Source organism: Phasianus colchicus, chromosome 17, assembly GCF_987193195.1.
Source record: "Phasianus colchicus chromosome 17, bPhaCol1.hap1.1, whole genome shotgun sequence".
NCBI classification, from domain to species: domain Eukaryota; kingdom Metazoa; phylum Chordata; class Aves; order Galliformes; family Phasianidae; genus Phasianus; species Phasianus colchicus.
Window position 1 is genome coordinate 5,622,937 of NC_143452.1, and position 24,674 is coordinate 5,647,610.

General features: G+C 50.5%; 1 protein-coding gene across 4 annotated transcripts; it reads right to left on the bottom strand.

Annotated features, from left to right (window-relative positions):
* Window positions 1–110: 110 nt before the first annotated feature.
* PKIG (cAMP-dependent protein kinase inhibitor gamma) lies at window positions 111–13,603 on the bottom strand. 4 transcript variants are annotated; one of them, XM_090152286.1, is made up of 4 exons: window positions 13,446–13,603; window positions 8,328–8,394; window positions 1,746–1,921; window positions 111–1,003 (listed from the first exon to the last, which is right to left on the bottom strand). In XM_090152286.1, the coding sequence occupies exons 3-4, from the start codon at window positions 1,894–1,896 to the stop codon at window positions 924–926; spliced, it is 231 nt and encodes a 76-aa protein (XP_090008412.1). In that variant the 5' UTR covers window positions 1,897–1,921; window positions 8,328–8,394; window positions 13,446–13,603; the 3' UTR covers window positions 111–923. The 4 variants fall into 4 exon arrangements, with proteins under 4 accessions (XP_090008412.1, XP_031446750.1, XP_031446743.1 ...); XM_031590890.2 differs by lacking the exon at window positions 13,446–13,603 and adding an exon at window positions 13,221–13,416; XM_031590883.2 differs by lacking the exons at window positions 8,328–8,394; window positions 13,446–13,603 and adding exons at window positions 3,827–4,013; window positions 4,316–4,486.
* Between the last annotated feature and the right edge of the window lie 11,071 nt (window positions 13,604–24,674).

The following is a 24,674-nucleotide window of genomic DNA, read 5'->3' on the forward strand; positions in this document are numbered from 1 at the left end:
TGGATGTCCTTGCTTGTAATACAGATTCCAATCTGCCCATTAGGGGCTGGTGTTACCTCCTGCAGCCTGGCAAAACCAAGGAAGAAGAAACATCCAGGCAGAAGAACACCTTCAGTACTTAAAGGCTGTGTTGTTTATTCCAACAGCTTATATAGTTTTATCAAACCGTCTTTAACACAAAACATGTCTCCTAAAAGAATGGTGTGAGATCCTACCAGAGATAATCTCAGCTAACAGCTTGCAAAGATAAGCCTGAATTTCAACAGTCAAAACAGCAAAATGTTTCTCCCCCTCCCCTCCCCCTTAACAATACCTTAAAATGCTAAAACCCAAAGGAAAAGATGCCTGTGGCTGATGCTGCTGGGTCTGTCAGTGGAGCTCATCCACGTGGGGCTGTGCTTTGGTCCTTCCCCGGGGCTGCATGGGTCTGGCCATAGGTGCAGGGCTGGCTGGTCCCTGCTGCTGCCCGCCCTGGTCCAGAGGCCAGCTCAGGGGTGAGATGCAGGATGAGGGCAGTGTGTGGAGAAAACAATCATCTAAACCTCTAACCTACAGAAACAGAATAAATAATGGTCTAAATTTGCAAAGGGGGAAGGTACCTCAGACAGGAAAGTGTATATTATTATTGAAATAGTTTTTTCCCATAGGGGAAAATTGCAGCTAAGGCATCTTGAGAATGGCTCATATCACTACAAACACTGCAGTGTTGCTCTAAGTCATCAGGGATGGGAGCAGAAGTCTTTTGGAGGTGCCAGTCCTTGTGCAGTATCTTGCAGTTCTTGAAACAAAACGGTTGCAGTAGAGGCATGTGACAGACATCTTGCTGGTCCTGGTTGGCGTTTGTCCGCAGATTCAATGATAAATTCTTGCTTAACGTTCACAGCAAGCCCCTCCTGCTGCCCCATCCCACCCCCTGTGCACTCTCATGGGGAGGATTTGCTTTCTTGCTCCTTTGGTCTTGCTGCAGGGTCTCTCTCAGAAGAGGTGCTGGCTTCTTCACTCTCTGCAGAAGGGAGGAGTGGGAGGAAAGCACAGTTACACTCTGCTGAGCACACGAGTGATCAGGCATCAATGACTGCAGCCCACCTGGAGCCAGATATTCAGCTTAAATGTATTGGGTTATCTCATCATGCTCTCAGAGCACAAGCCCTTCTCAAAACAGTATTTGGTGATGCTGAGAGGGCACCTCAGTGCTCAGAGGAAAGTGCCAGGGCTTCATTTCAGGGTGCATCAATAGAACAGCTCTAAACCAAGAGTCCCTTTCAAAGCAGGAGTGTGCTCTCTGTGTCTAACCTGCAAGGGCAAGCTGTACATGGGCAGCCTGGCAGGTACCCAGCTTGCTTGCTGCCAGCTGAGCTCCAGTTAGTGCTTATTGTAGACAGATGCCCAGACGTGTGCTGTTATGGACCTGTTTTAGGAGTTACAGCTGGGGTTACAGCACACCCGCTCGCATACACACTTGATTTTTATGAAGGCAAATGTGTATCTAACGTGTACTTGGCCCAGAGAAGGCTGTTTCTCAGTGCTTGCTCTTGTTACAACACCAGTACCCTACAAACCAACCAAAGACAGGCCCAGGACTTGGCGGTCATGCACTGGGACCATCGCGCTTGTTGCAAAAGATCCTCCCAGGTGTCCCCCACCACACCTGGCTCCCAGACGTGGTGAAACTTTGCTGTAGTTTCAGGCTGCGCCCACCCAAGGGGGGGTGTCCTGAGCCTTCCCCAGTGCCTGCAGCCCCTCACCTGCCCCTTCGACGCCGAGCTCGCCGATGTCCTTGGTCAGCTTGCGCATGCTGATGGTGTTTGCATCCCGCTGGATGTCATGGACAGCATTCCTCCGGCCAGCCCTGTCGCAGGAAATGAAGTCTGTGTACGTGCTGGACTCTACCTCCATCGCATCTCTATACTCCTTCAAAATCCTGCAGAGAAAACAGCTTTGAGCTTGAGGGTGCTCGGCCAGCCTTGAGCAATGGCTCTATCTGGGTTAGGTTACTGCATGGAGTTAAATTACAGCATGAAAAAATAGCCCCTGTAACTCCGCTCCCTGTCGGAGCAGCTTCTGAACTCTCAGGTAACGAGCTGCTGCTGGCTCTGCTGTCATCGGCTTTGTCACCATGTGCCTGCTGCTCTGGGGAAGGGGGGCTGCCTTGGATTCAAAGCTCTGCATTTCAGCTCAATGTCAGCTTGGCCTAAGCCCTCCTTCCTCCTCAAACTGCCCTGGGAGCTTTGAATGGAGGCTGAATTTGGCTCTGCAGTGGGAAGGGGTGAACTGACCAGAATTTGTAATCAGGAATAGGGCTCTAGGAGGCACTCACCCAAACAGTCCAGGAGCTCGTGAGCTTTGCAGACACTGGAGTTGCATCAGTGCTGCCGTGTTTGTCACATTCATGTGTCAAGTGAGACAGCTTTGAGAGAAGCAGCACTTTACCCTGTGAAAATCAACCTTACTGCAAGGGTTTTGGATCCCTTTGCTCCCTCCTGTGCCAAGCGCAGAGTGCAAAGAAAGGCTCACAATGAGCACGAGCACCAGCCAGCTCCTGGTACAGCCTGACGGGTGTCCAGGGCTTCATTTAGCTGAGGGTTTGGCTTGGCAGCATGCGGTGCGGGGAGCTGGGCAGCTTTGGGAACACACTGCAAGCATCCCAGTGCCTGGGTACCAGCGGGTCACATGCTGCCTCCGTGCTGGGAATCCGGTGCTCCTGCTTCCTTCTCCTGTTCACTCAGCCTGGCACCCGGCTTGCTTTGCTGTGTGGAAGCAGGAGATCAGCGGCCCACTTGTTTTGCCCACTGCCCTGCTGCTGTTGTCAATACTTGGAGGAGGAGCTGCTCAGAAACACCGCTGGCTAATGAAAAAAGCGTGACATCCCGCATCCGCTTGCTTTTGTGTCACGGCGCTGATGTCCCACTGAGACATTTGTTCAGCTCCTGCACAAACGCTGCTCAACATCGATCTCCCTCCCGGGGAAGCCGACGGAAAGCACTGAACGACACACGGACCGAGTGCTCCCGCAGAAGCCACCGGGAGATGGCGCCGGAGCTCCGCGGCAGCGCACGGTGCTCACGGGGCGGCCCCGCCGGCTCCCGGTGCGCGGCTCTCCGGGAGCTGCCTTTCGGTTCCCCCCGCTCTGCTGCTGCCCGGAGGGGTGATGGAACCGTCGCCACCATTTTCAGGGGGAAATCTGATTTTTTTCAAGGAGAGTTTTCACGGTTCCAGGAAGATGCAAAACATATCGGTAGGGTTTAACTGGGGGAACTGTTAGCATCTGCCACTGACAAGAGGGCATCCCTGCCTGAGCAGCTGCATTTGGAGCAGTGTCACTGTGGATATCATTGAGTGGCAGCTCCCCACACCAGACCCCACAGTTTCAAGCTCAGTTGCCTTGCTGAGATAAGCTCTTTCTGCCAAATCTGCTGTTTGGCCTCAGCTTATTTTTCCATAATATCTTGTGAGGATGGGAATGAAGCAGGGCATACGGGGCTGCAGCAGTGTGAGTTCTGCAGGCACAGGTGTGGCACAAGGATGAGGTTCTGCTGCCAGCCCTGGGCTGCACTCAGAGTCCATCCCCAGGACATGTGAAAGAAGGACACTTTTGAGGTGACTCAATGCCTCTTTCAAGTGGACAATGGCCTGGAATTACCATGGGAGGGTTAAACTCAACACAGGACCGTGCACCCATGGAGGAAATGTGGCCCACATCTGAGTCAGAGGGCTCGGATGGACTCTGCAGGCACACCCAGCCCTGGACTCCAGTTTCAAGGAAGCCCTTCACATGACGCACTATCCGCCCCTTGCTTAGGTTAAACTGGAAGCTGTTTCCTCTTACCTCAGACTTTCCTCAGAATTTTGCTCTGTTTCTAACCTGGCTTTGCACAAACTGCAGAAGACTTTTGTGTCAGAGGAAATTCTGTTCAGCTCTCTGTGGCACAGGTGGCATGACATGGTAAAGGGTGCCTTCAAATCCTGCTTGGATATCCTCACTCCCTAGGGCAGCCAGCAAGGCACAGCAGGGGCTGTAAGGGAGGAGGTGGGAAGGTTCAACACAGCAGTGGTTTCTCAGCATTGCTTGGCCCCAAGAACCACCTGAGCCCACTTTGCTTCCCTTTACAGAGTGGGGAATGGGGCCGTATCTTTCTTCCTAAACACCCAGGCGATGGGCAGCATGGAGCAGCCTCTGCCTACCACTGATTCTGGAGCCACACAAAGATGTCCCCATTCCTGTGGCACCCAAGGATCATCCCACTGACCACAGCCAGCAAGGACTGGCAGTGGGATGTTAAGCCCAAGTCCCAAGGGACTGAAGCCCCACACTTACATCCCTGCTGCTGCCGCTGCTGCCCGTTGCAAGTGGCCGTTGGGGCCAACAGCTCTGTGCCCATGGCAGGGTTCTGGCTGGAACAGGATCTCTGACCCACAAGGCCAGCTCCTGCTCTCTTGGTGTCCAAGCCAAGGATCAAACTGCTGCCTTTTGCCTCTGGGAAGCATAAAGCCCCCAAAGCCAATCTAAACCTGGCTGTGTTTCTGGGTTGATTTTTCCACCTTTTATCAAAGATCAGCAGGGGAAGGGGGGTTTGACCCTTTTCTTCTGTTTAAGCATCACATCCCGCGTCTCCCTGTACTGCAGACCTGCATGGACAAGGGCACAGAGCATTTCGGTGCCTTCAAGCTCTCCATGCTGTGTCTCTCTCTCTTTCATTCCTGGGTACCTGGGCTATTATTAGCCCAGTCCTGCTGGGGACAGATCCATAACAACAGCAAAACACACCCAGTATCCCTGCTGGGCTTGTAAAATATTTACAGCGTAAGACAGTTTGCTGTAGAGGGAGCCTGGTAGAGCACAGAGGCAGCAGCACCAGGATCTCTGTGCTCCCTGCGGTCTGCTGCGAGGTTCCCCGCTGTGAGATCTTCATCCAGCCGAGAGGGAAAAAATCCCACAGGGCAGAAGTCAGCACTTGAGGTCAGGGGGTTTCCACCAACTGTCTGACAGCTTCCAGATGGAATTTCAGCGAATTTTCCATGGGCTCTGGTCTGGGAACATGCATGAGAGGTTGCACATCAAAGCAGGAGGGCTCCATGGTTGGGTTATCAGGATTAGGGAGTATTTTTAGACCTGTGCCAGTGTCTGTCAGACCTCTCCATGGCCCAAGACCCTCCCATGCACTTGAGCTTAGGTCAGTGCCTGAAACCAGGTGATGCTGTTTGACATCACAGCATCTCCATACACTGCAAGGATTCTTCAAGAACAGAACTTTTAGGGTTCTCCAGAACTTGGTGGAGAAATGTTATTCACATAGCAGGGGAGGATTTACAGCAGGGAGATGGAGGCTTTGTGTGTAAAGCAGATCCTATCGTTTGCTTTGGCCTTATTTTGCAGTATGAAGATCATTTGAAGGCTGGTAACTCACTACATAGCCTATGATTTAATGTTTGGCTTGGGCTCCTGTAGGGGTTAGGACCTGACACACCTTGTGTTTAGCTTCTCCCTCCTTTCTGCCCTTCAGCACATCCTGCTCACAGGGACCCACACCCCTGTCTCTGCTGTCCCACAGTACCTCTGCAGCTCCAGCCCCCCTGGTCATCACCTGGCTCCCAGCAGACACAGGAGACGCCCTGGCAGGGTTTCACGGTGTCAGACAACCCCTAGGACCCAGGGCAGGCTGACATGCTGCAGCAGTCCCAGGGGAGCAGGGAACATTACTCAGCTCCCCCTTGATGAAGCTGACACCGCTTCATTAGCGTCACTCGGCGCTGGCCTGGCTCACGCTCCAGCCTCACGTTGGCTGCACAAGGATACCAGTTATCCTCCACCATGGGAAACATCACAGAGTTCCTTGACAACTGAGCTTTTCCAGGGCTCCTCCCTCCCCTCAGCATCCAAACCTCATCTGCATTATAAGCCTCTTCTGCAGCTTCTCACCATGTTGATTAATGGAAATAATTGGTCTCTCCGTGCATCTGGAGACAGTTGCCGTGACAGCGATTGTATTTGTGTTTGGTTCCCAGGTCGAGCTTGTTTTCCACATCCCACAGCTTCACAGTGTCCCCATGGTGGGCAGCCACAGTGTGCAGGCAGACAGAGCCAGGACACCCCCAAATGTGCAGGGTTAGTGACTTCCAGCATCTCTGTTGGGGCAGAGCTGGGGTACCCTAAAAGTGCCTTTCCAGCAAAGGGAGCTGAGCCAGATTTGGGGCAGAGACTGTCCTAGGCCATGTGAGCTGGTGCCTTTCCCATTTTCCCCTCCCAAAGCTCAGCCTGATGTGGGAGGACATGGCTCTGCATAGAGCACCCAGTGCCCACCCATGCACTTTTACCCTTGGTGCCCAACAGAGACCCCTTCAGTGCTGCAAAGTGCTAGCTCCACCCCACCACTATTTTTATTTTTACTTTCTCCCAACCTCTTGTCTAACTGCCTTTGTATGTGAATTTGCTTTTACGTGAGCAAAACCATGGCTGTGTGGAAGGTCTGCTAAGGAGTGAAATTTCAAAACAGAGTAATAGCAGCCACTTGAAACTCTTCAGCTGTAGCAGTCTCACAGCTGCTGCTGTAGCCACATCTAGAAAAACCTGGCCATTGGTGCACCTGTGATGGGCACAGAAACCCCCCTCTGCCCCCTCCAGCACGGCTGGGCCATTTGGATCCCCACAGTCTCCTTTCCCCAGGAAAGAAAAGCCCCTGCTTTCACTTCACCTTTCCAGCAAAGGCTGAGAAAGTACCCAACAGTCCCACAGCTCTTCACCAGGCACCACGACCTCCCCAGGCTGTGTCTAGGATGTGCCCAGCACCCTGTGGGCTGCCCAGGTGAGAAAATACTGGTGAGCCTGGGAGAGATGAGATGCAGCTGGAGCCTGCCTCCCTGCAGGGCTGCCCTTGCGTATAAAGGGAGGTGAAGAGCAAGCAGCTGCTGGTGAGATAGCTCTGTTTTGGAGGAAGGCCATTGCTGCTGGCTGGAGAAGGGACTTTCTACAAACACAGAGGTATGTGGTGCTGGTGGTTTTTATGATACAATGGTGCTGGCAGGGAGGCTCAAGCCTGGCTCTGCCCTGGCCCTGCCTCATCCACCTGTGCAGCCCACAGGATGCTCACATTGGGCCTTGTGCCCACCTCCACGACCCGGTAGGACAGGCCCTATGGCCTCCTTGGGGACAGGGCCCTGTCTGCTTCCCTAACAATAAACCAGGGCAGTTCGTAGAAGCCTTATACTGGAATGAGGTGGGCTAATTAGAAAAATGGGCTCAGCTCTGCTCCCTGGAGTGTGTTTGACCTGTTATTTGTGCTGCTGCGTGGAGGAAAATCACTTGTGTAGCTCACAGGGTTGGCATCTGCTTGCTGACAGTTCAAATGGGATGTGCAGGAGTTCCAAACAAGCTTGCAGGGAGAGCTGAGCCCTTCCACACGGTTCCACATCTCCCCTCACCCAAAGCAGCAGTCCTGGTGCTGTGCTGCCTTGCTTAGCTCCCACCTGAACAGAGCTCCGCCTGTCCTTGTGCACACACCTCACAGCGTTGCTGTGGTTTGGGGAAGATGTTGGGGCACCCCATTAGATGGGAGCAGCTGCCGAGCCCTGCTGTGAGCAGGGCAAATCCCCTGCATGCTGCTCATGAGGGATGTGGGATCTCAGGCACGAGCCTGATGTCTCTGAAATAGTGGAGGAGGTACAAAGAGATGCTTGCAGAATGGTAATTAAAAAGATTGCCAAGTGTTTTATGGTCCACTGAAATGCTGCCTGGGCATGGACAGACATGGGAGGTCTGCAGCATGCATGGGAAGATGCTGGATGCAGGAGGTGAGCTGCTCTGAGACCTGCAGGGTGAATGTCTGTGCAGCAGTGAGTCCAGAGATCTGTCACTGCCAGACCTGCAAACACCAGCTTGGTGCAGCCAGAGTGTGAGTAACAAGAAAGCAGCAAGGTGACTGAGAGGCTCTAAGCAGCACAGAGTTGAGAGCACAGAAGGACTGTCTGAGCTGGCAGGTCACCCTAAACACCAGTGTAACAGCTCAGCTTTGGGAGTTCCTGCATTTTGATGGGTTGACTCTCTGAGCAGAGAGAACAGGATGCTGGGCTGTCCCCAGCCAGGGTGGACCAGAGCTGATGCTGTGACACAGCTTGTGCATGGCTGGGAGGTATGGAAGACACAGCAGGAAAGTCATTACAGCAGAACCACAGGTGTTTGTTCCCTCTTAGCAACTTTCTAGAACTAATAGTGCGGAATACAGAGGTGGTCAAATGACTTTTTCCAAAACAGGGAGGAGAAAATCCCCTTTTCCTTCTTATATTAAAACTTTTCTGTGAAGGAAGACGTTATCAGTCTGTAGTGGAATCCCTACCTGGTTTAGTTGACTTTCCTTCTGGCATGATTTCAGACAGGCTCCAGACACAGCAGGGCAGCGGCTTCTGGGGAAGGAAAACAAACGTAAGAAAACAGTGTCTGTGCTGGTGTTAGGATGCATAAAGCTCAGTGGCTCTTCCCACTGCCTGTGACTGTAACAGGGGAGGGATCTGGGGGTAGTGAGCATCAAGAGGAGCAGTGAAGGGCTTTTAGGGGTTGCACTAAGTGATTTGCTCTGCTGGGTGTAAGAGCAAAACCTGCCCAGAGGCCTGGCCTCACGAAGAGTTCCCTTTTGGTTTTATTTCTCCTTTCAACACATTGATGTGGGTGCACTGGGGCACACGAGCACCTGACTGGCACCGCAGGAAGGTTGAGGGGTTCAGTGCTGACAGCAGGAGTACAAACAAATGTTCATTTGCAAGACCTGCTGCCATTTAAAGAAGTGAAACTTCCACGTCAACTGCTTTGAGGCAGAAGGGGAAGCTTGCCTGGTGCTGGCAGCTGCTTTGGTTTGCCTTGTGTTGTTCTGTGCACAGCTGTGCCTTCTCCCTTGGTCCCCAGGCCCCTCTCAGACATTTCCTCTGTGGCCTTAACATCTGTGGGTGACTTGCAATCTCCTGACCTGCAGGGCCCAGCCAACAAGACACTTGCTTATTTTAGCAGCTGTTTCAGCTTTAGGACATTTTGGAACATCACGGACTGCTGGTTGTTTTTTATTTTTTGCTCCCAGGGACAAATATTAGCAGACGAAAAAGCAAGAAATTAACCATTTAAGAATGCAGTAGCTCATTCAGCAGTTCTGCCTACTCTGAGCTGCGGATCACTGTGGCTGCAATAATTCATCACTTTCCAAACCAGGTCAGATCTACAGCCTTCCTCTTTATTCTTTGGCCCACTTCTAAAACTTACTCATAGTAGGAGCCAAACATTGCTCACTGGCTCCATCCCTGCTTCAAGGACAGGGCACTTGCTGCTTTTATATGTCACTTTGCCCATCTGTTAAGTGGAACTATTAATACTCGCCTTCCTCACTGGATGTTCCACATATCTGTAAGGCTTTGAAATCTGCAGATGACGGGCTTACAGAAGTGGAAAATCCTAATGATGATCATGACAGTATCCAATCAAAGACACAAGGATTTGACAACATGCTTTTGTTATTGTTTACTCCACTCATGGGGAAGTGCTTGTTTCTTTTCCTGTCCAGCATTTCCAACAGCACTCCCACAACTCTGGGAATATGCATTACCCTTTTGGGGTACCAACCAGGAAAAACAAAAGCAGGAAGGAGGAAAAGCCAGCTTTGAAAATCCTTGATCCTTTGTTTCCCTCCTTTGTCTTCCTGCCTCACTCTGGCTCCTGTGTCACACAGCCCAAACACTTAAAGCTCCGGCACTCCAGATGGGTTGCAAAACATCTCAAAATCCACAGGCCTGTGCTGGGAGATGCTTAAAGTAAATTGGAATGAGGATGCTCTGAACTAGAAGAGCCATCACTAAGCAATCCTGTTCCCAATGGGCTGTTGGGGAAGCCCCCTATTCTCTCAAAAGAGCTGATTTTGGAGAGAGGAACCCTTTCGCAGCTACTCTTCTCCACCTCTGCAGCCCCAGCCTCACCTCCATGTAGGGCCTCACAGCCCTAGTTGAGGATTTTGGAAGTGGAATGCCCTGCTCATCTTCTGTTCCATATTCCATCCACCCAGCCCTGGGTGATGGGCAGAGCTGCAAGGACCCAGCGTGGGCAGACTCCCTTAAGCAGAGAGTGTGGGGGCTTAAGGATGATGCTGAGGCTAGCTGCTGCAGTGGGACTAAAGTGGGGTGGGTGTAACTTGTCAAGAATGATTCATGTTTCTTTGATGCATTATAGGACCAGATTAGGCACTATGGATTATAGGGACCTATGTGGAAATGTCCAATGGATAGCTGCTCTTCAGGAGTGAATTGCAAGGGCACTGCCATCAGTATGGTGCACACAGTTTGAGATCTGGATTGCCTCTGCTTTTTTCAGCTGTTGCCCCAAAGGAATATGTATATACACACAAAACAAATGCAGTTCTCACCACATTGCTTCAAAATGAATGCATGCTCCAAGAAGCTCGGAGTGCTTTTGGCAGACTTCAGTGTACTTTTCAGCAGATGTTATGGTGCTGCTTTTGATCCAGAGAGGAAATCCTTTTTGATTTTGCCCAAGGTGATGGCAGCAGACAGAAGATTGTTACCTTGACTCACAGGTAAACATCTATCCAAATGCATCACTGATTAGCCTGGGGGCCCCTCCCTGGGTAGACTGAAAGACCATCTCATTTGGTATCCTGTCTCCAAATACAGCTGGTATCCTTGGCTCAGAGGTGCAAGAAAACTCGTAATTATGATGAAATATTTTTCATTAGTTACTAATTGCCCTAAACCAGGAGGTTGTATAATTCTTAAAATGCAATATCCTCATAATTACAAGCAGAGTAGTTTAGCTAGCTCCATAATGACCTGTTATCCAATAAAATGCCTTCTGAACTCCTACTGCCAGTGATATCTAAAGGCAACGAGCACCACAGACTAATTACACTTTGTGGAAAGAGTAATCGCAGTAAAGCTGATGACTCTCCGGTGGGGATGTTTGGCTTATTACATCACTGCAAACATCAACAACTGTTGGCATTTCAGTGCTGGCCTGCTCCTATGGCAGCAGGTTGTGGCCAGCAATGTGTAGGCATGGAGGAGCCAAGCAGAGCACTGCAACTCTCAGGGCTGTGCTGGGAAGGAAGGCGTTCAGGAACATGCAGAGCAAACCAGGAATGAGCGGTGCAAAGGCTTGAAAGGGAGTGCACGTTTTAAAATGGGGGAAGACATGGTTCATAGTCCAACACTGCTCTTCTTGCTCAGGTCCTGGGCTGAGCCCTGCAGTGATGTCTGTGCCTCTCTGTCACTGCCGTTGGGAGGAGCTGGGGACAAAGTGCGTGCAGCAGCCGACCCTCCCCATTGCACCGGCTGGCACTGGTAAGCCTGGGGGAGCACCTCCCTTTATGAGTTGGCTGGAAGCACATTGGTCGTTATTTCCTTCTCTCATCCTCTTTAAGGAATGGATACTGTGCTGGAAAACTTGTCTGGCTTGGTCTGCGTGTATGGCTTTGACTTGAAGAACACCTTAAGCAGTGTGGAACAACAACCGTGTTCAGGCTTTGAATGTGAAACTGAAGATCAAAACAGAGTGGCACAGAAAGGGCAAATAAAAAGCTGTGGTATAGCTTCTGCTGTTTCTTATCACCTTGCAGATTGATTCCCGAGTTCTGCTACAGACTTGTACGAACGTGGGAGAATCACAGCCACTTGATTTGTGGCTGGCCTCTGTAAGAGAGGGGTTACAGCCTTTGGTTGAAGGGATCGGTGCTGTGATAATTGGTCCTGAAAGATGTGAGTCCCAGAAAATGGTAACCTGGAAAATGTTTTTCACAGCTGTCCTTTGGAGGGCAGGCTTGTGTGTGTGCCCGTGTATACCTTCAAGGAGGCTCAAAAGTGCATCAGCTTTTCTTTGGTTCAGGAGAGTAAGGCAAAGGGGAAGCAAAGCAGTGCTTGCTAGCTCCTTTCAGCCTTCAGAATCAGCCACTGTGCGTACAGAAATATGTTGTTGGAAGATCCAGGTCTATGAATGTCTTTGGGTTTTAGTGTTTCTGCTATGCTGCTGCCAGCCTATGTGCTTTACAGCAGTGAGCTCCTGTTCTTTGAGGGATCAGAGCTCTCACCCTCTGCAAAGTGTCTATGCAGTGGAGGACTTGGAGCCCAGGGCCCTGTCCTGTGTTTGAAATGCTTTAAGCTTTACTGGCAGAGCCACATTTGTAAGTGGCCATTTAGTCTGTATCTGTGCTACAAATAAATTCAGCTATTGAGGATCCCTGGTGCATCCTCCTTCCCCAAACGCTGTTCCTCGTTACAGCAGGCATATAACAACTTCTCAGACAGCTGGAAGGGCCCACCTTGCTTGCAGGGGACCACCCAAAAGCCTCAACAGCCAAAGCACACTTGTAGCCACCCCAAGGGCCGTGCTGACTGGGGGCAAGCACAGCCCAGAGCCTGAGAGGCTACGTGCTCCCTTGGAGCCATCCCTTCTGCTTCTGTGTCTGTCCCAGAGCCCCACCTGACACTGGCACATCGCCTCCCTGCTTGTCCCCTCATCCCAGCCACCACGGGCATTCCCCCCAAAGAACTCAGCCGTGCGTGGCTCTCGTTCTATGTGTGCGTTTGCCCCCTCTGATACAACAGGAACATTTCCCAGCCGTCCCTCCGTGAGCGAGGCGCTGCGCTCCCTCCCAGCTGCCTGCGGGAAACCGGAGAGAGGAGAGCGACGCGCAGCTCCGAGCCGGAGGAATTTTCAGAGCCTCCTGAGAATACCACCACACAGCAGTTCTTTTTTTATCCTGCTCTTAAAACACTTGCTAGGGAAGCTGGATGCCAGCGAGTCCCCACGCCTGCATACATCGCGTTTGTGAGGCTCTCGGCCGTGCCAGGGCTCGGGGCAGCCCCGAGTGGCCACGGGCACAGAGCCCAGCGGCTCCCGGACGGACACAGCGAGCCCCTGTGTCGTAAGAGATCCCGTCTGGCCGGTTTCTTAAAATAAACGGGCGAAGGGCAGAAAGGATGCTGGAAGTCCCCTTGGGGTCGCTGAGTCGCCGAGCAGTCCTTTGTGATCGCGAAAGCCGCTCTCCCCGCGGCCCCTCCGCAGCAAACGAGGAGCGAGGCGACTTCCAAAGGAAACGCAGCCCCGCCGCTCAGCCCACGGCTCGCACGGAGCAAAGCAAAGCCCCGCCGCGGGCAGCGCAAGTTACGACCGCAGAAACCACCCACCGGCATCCCCCGGCCGAGCGCCTGCCCTCGCACCCCGCACCCGGCGCCGCACTTACGGGGTCCCGCTGCCTCCGGAGGAGCGGGGCTGGAAGCGGCGCTGCGGGCGGCAGGGTTGGCTGCGGGCAGCTCCACGCTCGTGGCTTCCTCGCGCCGAGAGCCGCTAAATGAAGTTGCACTTGTGGGGCCGAGGGGCGTGTTCTGCTCCCCGCCGGGTGAGTCCCTGCCTGCTGTAATCCAATGCTCGGCCCGATGATGTCAAGCGGCCGCCGCTCGGCTCCTACCTTACAGGAGGCGGGAGGGATCCGTTTCCTTCTCGCGGGGATCTTTGTTTAGCTGCGCATTGTAACCTCATCTCCCGGCAGCTGCGTGCGCCCCGACATCCTTCCTTCGGTGCCCGGCTCCGGCTGCCGGGCGCTTCCTCGCCGTGCCCCAGCTGTCCGGCAGTGACGGCACGCCCCGCACCGCCCCGCCGCCCTGTGCCGTCTGTCGGGGCCGTGGGCTCCATCGCACGCGAACCGTCTCGCAGGGAGCCGTGTACGCGTCTTTCTGGTGTGCTTTTTGCACTGGAAAAGCGTGCCCCGTGCTGGGTGAAATTCAGGGCTGGTGAGAGTACCTTAATGTAAGGGAAGGTGTTTGAGGCAGGGCAGCCCGACGTGCCAAGCAACTGCATCTGTGCCCACCCTGCTGGCAGGGCTCTCAGCAAGGGGGAGAGGAAGTTCTGTCCAGGAGTGTCTCCTTGAGTGGTGTCACCTCTCTGTGTCCCAACTGCCTGGGAGATGGCAGCAAGTGACAGAGTTAGGCACAGCTGATGGCAGTGCCGTATCCCCCGTCCTCTTCCAGCACAGCCCTCCTGATAGTGGACAGCTGCAAGCACCCAAGTGGGACAGATGCTTCCTCCTGCTTTGCTGTCCCAATCTGGAACCAGAGCTTATTAGGACTAATTGTTTTGCCAGCAGAATGAAAGATGTGTCTTTTTCTGCTGTAAGGATGCTATGAGCCTTGTAAATGGAAGAAGAAGTATGCATAAACTTGGCTGGAGCCAGGAGAGGTCTGACTGTAGGCTGAGCACACAGCCTGACACCTTGCAGAGCACCAGCCAGGTCCTTCAGGAGCCCTTCTGCTGCTGTCTGCCATCAGCCCTCTCCTCTTGGCCCGGTGCCATGTGCCTGCAAGCTGCCGCTGGTGGCAGATACCCACACCCTGCCATCGCGTGCAGGAAGAGATAAAAATACCAACAAAAGCAGTCAGCAGTGCAGGAAACGCCCTGACGGCTCCAAGGAGGCACTGACGAAAGGGAAAGGACCTCAACGAGGCAAAATCCCCCCGCAGTCCGTGCAGCTGCGCTGACCTATAGCTCCACCTCTCGATTCTGCTCTATTTTATTTCACAGTCAGCACCAGGAAGCCACTTTGATTTCCAGAGAAGTATCATTTGACGGAAACTAATCTCTCTGCAGCCCCTTTGGGTCATGCATTATTACTCAGTCGATGGTGATGGCTGGGATCTTGCTGCTGGTCCTCTCTGGACACAAGAGATGGGGTGGCTGCAGCCTCGGGGACAGCTCAGCTGCCTCAGAGGAGCTGACGAGTTCTGTGCTCCCTCCAGCTCATACCTGAATGTGATCCAGAAGGATGACGCTTAGACCACAGGGTCTAGAGGCCAGATCTTGTGAAATACAAATGCCACCACACCAGCAATGGTGCAGGCTGCCTTTTCTTGGTGATTGCATTGCCACGCATGCAGTATGCAGCTAACAGCAAAGCACTTTGGAAATTCAGGAGAGCAGCATGTGGACTTTATAGATGAGATATCTACTGGTTATCGTATTCAAACCTTCCAGCCCTGGCCCTGGGGATAACCTCAGAGCACTCATCAGGAACCCCTTCCCCTACCTCCCCCCACTGCATGGCCTCTCCTCCTCTGGGATCACCCCCACAAGGACTGAATGTTTTGAATGTTTTTGAATGTTTTCCACTGGAAGCAGAAAAATGCATTTGGGGATTAAACTGTGTCATCTACAGAGCATATCTTTTTTTTTTTTTTTCCATAGGGGAAAAATACGCCATGAGATGCCAACAATTTTGCAGTTTGCCTGAAATCTTAACATATTAGGATAAAAATACATTTTTTTTAATGTATTCCTTCTGGCTCTTTTAAAATGAGAGTTGTCATTTTTATCTGGACATCTACTCCAGCTCCTGACTGAAGGTTTCCCATCTCTTGTCCTTTGTACAAGACACCAGAGGCTTTGGCATCAGACACCCTGGGATGCTCACTGCAGTAAGAGGTGCCTGGCATGGCCCACTCTGGATGGCAGACTGTACTATAGGATTGAGCAGACCCACCAAAAGGCTCAACCAGCCTTTTGTGGCTTTCTGTACTTGCCTATGGCTTTTACTCCAGCTGATTTGCCTGCTCATCTTGGCCGAGCTTCTTGCTGCCTCTTGCATCCAGCTGCTCTGTGCTGTGCCGCTCTGCATGGTCCTGGGCTGGCATTAATGGCATTGACTTTGCACAGGAGGGTGTTTGGCTTTGCTCTGTTGTACTGATGCCACTGGTTTGCACAGGATTGCAGTAATTTTATATTTTTGGCTCTTTAAGGCTCTGCATTGGGGTGGGATGGAGATGGCACTAAGAAGGGATGGGACTGTGATGCCGTGTGGGTAGCTATCCACTGCTCTGCAGTGAGGAGCAAGCAGTTGTCCATGGGACAGCTCCCAGGAGTGGGACAAAATGAAATCCTATAGGGCAGGTCCCAGGATGAACGGAGAGTATCCCTGAGGATTCTTACATAGAAAAAAAAACAATCTCCAGTACAGCAGTGTGGTGCTGGTCACGTTCTGCATGTCCTAGAGAGGAAAGCCATCAACACAAAGGTCTGCCCAGGGAGCTCCAAACCCAAGCACCAAGCTGTCATTGCAAGAGGCTCTGACCTGCTTCTCACCTGACCATTTTGCAGCCTGAGCTTTGTGTCCCTCCTAAGGCAGTGCTGGTGCAGCCCTCCTCTTGCATGGCTGAGCCTCCTTGTGCAAGCACAGCTTTCCATGGTGTTTCCCAGGTGCTGAGGTGTCCGTGTTACTTGATGTCATCGAGATCGCCATGAAATGTGGAATGGCACGAGGTAGACATGGAAAAAATGTGCACTGATTTTTTCAAAACTTCCATCCCCAAAACAAATGCTTTAACTAAACATTGGACTGAAAAATGCAAGGCATATTCCAACGGTCTGCTGGGCTCCCTCAGGCAAGTGCAGATGTTTCAAGCCATCCAGTGACATCTTGCACTTAGAGTCATGAGAAGAAGAGACACTGGCAGGTAAAGCAGAATCAGTGCCAAGCTCTCTTTTCGCTGCCACAGGGACACTTTGCAGTAGATTAAGGCGACTGGGTGTTGCTGTGTCTCAGTGAGTTATCCATGTTCAGACCAATTTTGTTGTTACACAAGTTGTTAACCCAGAAAGGTTTGCCATCAAGAAGTGGGACTCAGAAAAGCCTTAACGAGGCCAAGCTCATTAGCGCAGCTCCTCCAGGACCTGGAGCCCAGGCTGGTGCTGGGCAGCATGGCTGGATGGGGGGCTGCCGTGCCAGCAGGGCAAAGCATGCTCAAAAACTGTTTTCTTTGAGCTGCAGCTATTTTTGGCTCCAGTAATCTGTGCAGAGATGATAAAGCTTTGCAGTGCAAAGTGAGAGGCTGTGCAGTGCTTCTGGGCAATTTCACTTCGTGAGCTGCTCTCAGCCCTTCTCAGCCACTGCAGAACGTTATCTGCCTGCTGAGCCAGGCTCCTCCGAGGCCTCTCCCCAATGGGATCACAGATTGGACCCGCAGCCCCAGATTACTTTTTTTTTTCCCCCTAGGGAAAGTTAAAAAAAAAAACTTTTTTTTTTCTTTTTCTTTTTTTTTTTTTCCTTTTTTTTTTCCCGGTCTCCAAAGTTTGTTTAAAAGCCTCTGCAGAAAGCAAATGTTGGCCGGGAGCCTTGAACCACTCATTTCTGCAGAATTCCTTCCAACCAAAGGCTCTTGCAAAATAAGTCACTGGATGGTAACCTCTTTGCAGCAGCAACAAATACAAGCAGGTCTCAAAGTCAGACCATGCAATGATAGCACCATCCCATACCACGTTTTACCCACAAGGTTCCCCCAGCCCATTGCAATCTCCCCCATACACTCTATAGAAGAAGCACTTTACCTGCTGCTAGCAGGAGAAACCATGGCAGCTGTAGCAGACTACAAAACAAGTATAAATCCTGCCTGCTAAGGGATTTGTTTGTCTAAAAGAATCCAGAACCCTCTTCAGTATAAACCCACAAAGGTCATGCATCCAGCACATGCTTCACCAGAAAGTCATCCCCCTGGCCAAAGCCTTCTTGTTTGTGATTGGAGTGGATAGCAGTGAAAGGAGAGGGAAACATGCAAGTATTAAATAGGGTTCATTCTGCTTGCCTAGAGAGTGTGGATACACAGAAAGGGCTAAAAACAACCGATGGGATGAGCAGGTACGACTGCCCAGGTGTTACTGCATGGGAAGCAGGTGTCCCTCAGAGGCGTTCCTTCCTTTTGTCCCTCTGTTCCTGCTGCATGGGACAGCTGGGTGAGCACGGGCAGCAGGCTGGGTTGACACCTGCACTTCTAGCTTCTGGAGAGCAAAGGGGTGTGCTAATAGGTGAGAAGTCATCTCTGCCAGCTCTGAACAAGATGTGTTAAGGGCAGCCAACCATCACATCGTTTCGCGGTGTTTGACAGCCAGACGAGGATTCCTGCTGCAGATGCGCAGAAGGCCTGTAAATGTTTTGATCCTTACTTGTGCTTTCACGTAGTTTTGTTGCAGGGCTCAGAACGGGATGCTGGCTGGTCCTGTTGTGAGGCAAAGGGCTGCAGACTTCAGGCTTTGCCCTGTGCACCCACACCGCAGCTCAGGGCAGGAAAAGCTTCAGCCTGCCCTCCCTGCTTTCTTGTGTCGAATGGAGAAGGGGTGCAGGGGCTGGATGCCTTCTTGTTGAGCAGTAGCTGATGCAGCTGGCAGAGTGAGCTCAGCAAAGCCATTCCCATGTCCTGAGCATCCCCTGCTCTCAGGCAGGGTGGGATTAACTCCTTTGGAGGCCGCCAGGGCTGAGAGCAGGAGGCACAGTGTCCCTGCGATTTGCTCCAAGAGGGCTCCATGTTCTGGACAGGGAACAAAATATTCTGTCTGTGCTATGTCATCTTTTAAACATGTGGTATGAAGAGAGATAGCAAAATTCTAAACATTGTTATTGTCTTAATGTTGTAGCTAAGTATGATACACAGGTATTTCCTCTAGTCTTACAAGGATGCTGCGCTTTTAGGAGAAAATGCATCTTCAAATTCCTTACCATCAGCTCTGGGTACATTTGCTGTATCTGTTTCAGATCCTTTCCTACTCCCAGAGTTGGGCTGTTTGTTTTTTTTTTTTCCCAGTGGGGTGAAGTTTTCACTTTTATGCAGGACTACAGCTTTCTGGGCACAGCATTTGCTGTTTTCACGCAGTCCCCAGCTGTCACTCGCTTCTGGGGATTAAATCATTTCCTTTCATGCCAACTCTCAAGTAGAAGTTTTCTGCTTTGTAAAACTTGGCCTGATAAAACATTGAGTATCTTTATTTAGACTGTCCATTGCAAGTATAGTCTAGCAATGATGTTTAAATACACATCAACTTTCTCAAGCCATACACTCAAACCATATCTCCATTTGTGACTGGCCAGGTATCTTACAACCCACAGGTGTGACAGCCATGGTGTTATCTGGACCTATTTGGCCATGCTGTGAAGGCACATTCAAGGATGCAACCTGCACAACAGGCTCAGTGTCTGTGAAACACCCTTCCCAGGCTGGATGTGGCTGCTGGAGCCTGAGCACGGGGATGTGGCACATCACTGCTGCGTGCATTGCAGAATTACAGCCCCAAATGGCCTCAGCTCATTGCTATGGCAACCTGCAGACATCGTGGTGTTTGGACAGAAAGTGTGTGCTTTCCAGTGGCATTGCATGCCTTCCTGCAGAAATGAGTGTTCAAACAGAGGAACCAGGAGGGAAAATCTTTTTTATTTTGACTAAGATGCCTCATTAGTTATTTATCCAGGTCTCAAGGCACTGTAACATATCATTACTAATACAATCACATCTCAGCAGTCTTTAAGGAATGAGCTGAACAAGAATGCAGGCAGCTGGGCACTTAGAAACATTCCTTCGTGCCTCTTCATAACCAGGGGAAGTTCATCCTCAGCTCTGCAGCAGCTCTGCATGCACTGCTCCTGATCTGGATGCAAAAGGCCACAAGCAAGTTTGCAAACTGATCCATTGCTGGCTAATGAAAAATTGTGCAGTGCTGAGAAAAAGGATGAATAGAATAACAGATCCCATGCTTCTTTTGCAGAAAGGGATTCCATCATATTTGAAAAGTCATGGCTGTCAGGTGAGGTCCTGGATGACTGGAGGAAGGGTCACATCACTGCCATTTACAAGGAAGGGAGCAAGGAGGACCCCGGGAACTACAGGCCGGTGAGTCTCACCTCTGCGCCTGGGAGGATCATGGAACAGATCATCCTGGATGACATGCTTAATCACATGAGGAAAGGGCGTGTGATCCGTGACAGCCAGCACGGCTTCACCAGAGGAAGGTCATGCACCAATCTGGTGGCCTTTTATGATGGAGTGACGGCATCAGTGGACAAGGGAAAGGCAACTGATGTCATTTACCTGGATTTGAGCAAGGCCTTTGACATGGTCCCCCACCACATCCTTATCTCCAAATTGGAGGGATGTGGATTTGATGGGTGGACCACTCAATGGATAAGAAACTGGTTGAAAGGCTGCAGACAGAGGGTGGTCATCAATGGCTCCATGTCCAGGTGGAGGCCGGTAACGAGCAGCGTCCCCCAGGGGTCTGTCTTGGGACCGGTGCTCTGTAACATCTTTATCAATGGCATCGATGGCGGAATCGAGTGCACCTTCAGCAAGTTTGCTGACGACACCAAGCTGAGTGGTGTGGTTGACACGGCTGAAGGAAGGGATGCCATTCAGAGGGACCTCGAGAGGCTAGAAAGGTGGGCCTGGGTGAACCTGATGAGGTTCAACACGGCGAAGTGCAGAGTTTTGCACTTGGGCCGGAGGAATCCCAGGCATCCATACAGACTGGAAGGAGCGGGCCTTGAGAGCAGCCCTGTGGAGAAGGACCTGGGGGTCTTGATGGATGAAAAACTTGATATGAGCCAGCAGTGTGCCCTTGTGGCTCGGAAGGCAAATGGTATCCTGGGCTCCATCAAAAGAGGGGTGGCCAGCAGGGACAGGGAGGTGATTGTTCCCCTCTACTCCGCTCTTGTGAGGCCCCATCTGGAGTACTGTGTCCAGGTCTGGAGCCCCCAGTACAAAAAAGACAGGGAGCTGTTGGAGAGGGTCCAGAGGAGCCACAAAGATGATCAGGGGGCTGGAGCACCTCCCCTATGAAGACAGGCTGAGGGAGCTGGGCTTGTTCAGCCTGGAGAAAAGAAGGCTGTGGGGTGACCTCATTGCAGCCTTTCAGTACCTAAAGGGAACCTACAAAGAGGAGGGGAATCAACTCTCTGAAAGGGTGAGTGACAGCAGGACAAGGGGAAATGGTTTTACGTGGAGGGAGGGGAGATTTAGGTTGGATGTCAGGGGGAAATTCTTTACAGAGAGAGTGGTGAGATATTGGAACAGGCTGCCCAGAGAGGCTGTGGATGTCCCGTCCCTGGAAGTGTTCAAGGCCAGATTGGATGAGGCCCTGGGCAGCCTGGTCTAGCATTAAAGGAGGAGGTTGGTGGCCCTGCATTTGGCAGGGGGTTGGGGTTTCATGATCCTTGAGGTCCCTTCCAACCCTGGCCATTCTGTGATTCTGTGGGACAAAACAACAACAAAACAACAGAACCAACAATTTGCAGTTTACTAGATAAATTTAAAATACAAAATTAGAGACTTCATGAACTTGATATGGAAAAGCTGGAGGGAGCTACATGTGATCTTTCTGGCCCTGGGAATGACAGCTTGCTGCATGATGACAGCCTGGCCCAAGGACGTGCATATGTGGAGAATTTGGTGTACTGGGGCTGTAAAGGGAGTTATCACACACTGATAGCTACACTGTATGGAGGAACCTCATGCAAAGTAATTCCTAATCTGAAGTAAGCCACTGCACGATCTTTACCCCAAGAATCAATGTGGAGTGGCTTGCGTGTTCTAGATTCATCATAATTTGCAACATACCAACTTTGTCATCAAAATGGGCCATTTTGGCAGGGTTTACAGTGTGCTTATCACTGTTTTGTTTCACTCCTTCAAGCTGGGACTCCACCAGAGACCAAACTATTGAACACTGACTACTGGCTATGGATGCTGCCCAGCAGGAGCCACGACCTGATGCTGACATCAGTGCTGTCAGTGATGGCATCCAAACCAGATATGTTTGGGAAGCAGTCAGGAATCACTTCTCATCAATCAGCTTTATTTTTTCAGTTGGGTTCATTTAGTTCCAAGCTGTCTAATTACTGTCTTTTTACAATGAAGAAAAGACTGCAAGCCAGGCAGAATAATTCCTCCTGTTACTGATGCCAAGATGTGATAGCATGTCTGTGCCATACGGAACATGTCAATTTTATTAACAGTAAACAATGGCTCTTCAGTTAAGCAATATCTTAACTTTCTCTGTCTCCTAAGCATAAAAAACAAACCAAATTTCAGTCCCTGCAGATAATGAGCAGAGTTCACCACAACCACAGAGAACTCCACATCCACACTGACAGCAGCACATCCACTTCTGTTTCGCTTTGATGGCTGTTGCATGAAGTTAAGAATTAAACCAATTCCAAATACATCTTTGGACAAACAGCTGTGGGAACTGGCTGTCAAGGCACGGGGCTTTGCACAAGTCCCTAAAAACATGGTAATATATAGAATTGTATTAACAAACATTTTAAGCAATTCATTAGAGTCTGACAAAAAAAAAAAATCTTCTCCCATTTCCTCTCAAGAACTGTAAATTTGGAACTGAGCTACTATTATATTAGAAGAACACCATTCTGACACTGAAAGGCCAGTGGAAGCCAAGACCTGCAAGGTGCCTTGCTCTTGCTTTCTATGCCCACTGAATGCTGCAGTAACTCACCCTGTAAGCTTAAATTCATGTGAACTTCTAGCGAAGGCCTGGTGTTCCCAAGCATGCTCTGCAGCAGGAGGTCAGTCTGTGGGCTGCCTTGATAAACCAACACACACCACTGGGTTCCTGCTGTCCCAAGCACTAGGCTGGGTGCTGCTCCTGCACCGAGTGCACGTGGGCTCTGTGAGTGCTGAGCCTTGACAGCTCTTGCCCAGCGCTGCCCGTGGGAAATGGCTTGATTTAGCCTCTCTCAAGCAAAGCCCTATTGAAAGCAAAAATGTGACTAGAGATTAGAGATGGGTATTGTATTATTAGATTCCCTAGGGTATATATTTTTTAAAATCATCTACAATGGGAAAAACATTTATATAAAGAAGAATGTCATGACTCACTTTCCAAAGCCATGGAGATTCAGAGCAACCAGAAAATAGTTAATAGCACAGCCACCCCCATTGTAGTATTCCAGGATTTCTAAATACAGAATTCCTTTCAGATTCAGATGCCCATTTCTGTTATCTTGAAAGTATTTCTGGAACTCACAGCCTGACTCTTGGCCAGCTTTAAACAAACAAACAGGGAGAAATATTTGCGTAGATAGCGTGGTGGTTGGTTAATGAGTCCAAGCTGAAGGATCTCATTTTGCATTTCATTTCTTTAATGCTTGTGAACCAAAGGAAAAAAAAAAAAAAGCTTTGGATGTTAAATCACAGCCATTCCAGCTATTGGCTTGGAATAACAATCATTCAACTTAGCAAATATCAAACGTGGGAAGGGATTTTATCTGATGCATCTATATCATCATGTGAACTCCTTCCCCAAGGAGAAACAGTCTCTGCTGGAGACTGAAGAGGAAGGAACTTTTTTCTCTTCTTAAAAAAAAAAATAAATTAAAAATACAACAACAACATAAGAAGCCACTGTTACATGCTAACTGTGTCCTGGCTCATGTGCAAAAATGCAACCTCTGAAATGTCAGCTGGTATTCTGGGAGGATTCACATGATGTCAAAGACTGATGATAAAGCAATATCTCGCCAGTTTCAGAACCTCATCTTGAGAAGCAGAAGCACCGGTGTGGGAAACAGTGGAAAAGGAAGGCAGACACCAGCTAAAATAAATGTCTGTGGCCAGCACGATCCCACACTGCTCTTTACTGTGAGAAGAGACTGAGTCAGGCACTCATCCGTCTTTAAAGGCAACACTCGGGTGCTTAAGTCAGTTCAGACCATGCTGAGGACAGCCCAGGTTAGGCTGTGTGCTTCTCCATGCTGCTGGCTCTCAGACCCACTGCACAGCTGCTCACACTATGAGGCTGTGCCCCAACTAATGTCCAGCAGCAGCCGCTCATTTGGGCTCTGCATTCCCTCCCTAGGAAAATGAGCAGGCATGGTGCTGGGATTTGCCTCTTTCTCACATACTGACTCACAGCTCATCGCTGCTATAGGTAGGATTAAACCCAGAAATTCCTGACTTTTCCTGCCCCTGGTGTTTCTGCTGGATGTTGTGCCATGGTGATCGCTGACCCAATGGGGCTGCCCAGCTGGACTTCAGTGTGGGCTTCATGTGGGAGATGGGGACACAGGGAGAGGGAAGCCTTGGTTTAATGAAAAATATATATCAGGAGAGGAAAAATAAAAAAAATATTTGAAGTGATAAATCAGGCAATGTGGGTAAGCCTGCGTGTGCAGTGCTCAACTAGGAAATCAACTTGTTTAGTGTCCATCCACTTTTGAAGTGGCTACTTAAAAGCAGGACCTTTGATGCCCTGCACAGCTCGAGGTGCTCTACCAGCAAAACGAAGCCCAGCACAGCCCTGCTAGAAGCAGGGAGCTGACACCTGGCTCTGTGCTAACACAGTCTCACTTGCAGGGATGGGACACGTGCCCAGCTCCAGCAGCTGCTCTCTGCTGCAAGGCTCCTCCTGGGACAGCTGCTAGCAGCAGTGTCAGAGCGGGGCTTTAGCTGCCCCAGCGGGCTTGCAAGAGCTGCGATGGCCCTTCTGTGCAAGATCCTGTTCCCCAAAGGGCAACATCCCCTGCTGCTTGCAGGGATATCGTGTTCATTTATTACAAAAGGACACCTTTCACTCCGTCCTCCTTTTTACCAGCCATCTGTTGCTAGTCCTTCTCATGGTTCATTCACAGCTGTCACTGCAGATCTTTTGCACAAAATATTCCCTCCAGCATATATATATATATATATTTAATAATTACTATAACCTTTCTTTTTTTTTATTGTTGCTGTCATTTAAATGCTTCTCCATTTATTTAAGTTTCACTAATGCTTCCATAAGTAATGAAATAGCTCAGTAATATCACTGGATAAAGATGAACATTTCTCCATCTGTTTTACCAATAACTTAAAGCAGTTTCCAAACCAAAGCACAT

Coding starts and splice junctions, on each gene's coding strand:
- PKIG (XM_031590883.2), bottom strand. CDS start 3,942: ATGTCATGCCACCTGTGCCACAGAGAGCTGAACAGAATTTCCTCTGAC. Junction 1,922..3,826: donor AATTCTGAGGAAAGTCTGAG/GTAAGAGGAAAC, acceptor TTTTCTCTGCAG/GATTTTGAAGGAGTATAGAG. Junction 1,004..1,745: donor GCTCGGCGTCGAAGGGGCAG/GTGAGGGGCTGC, acceptor TCCCTTCTGCAG/AGAGTGAAGAAGCCAGCACC.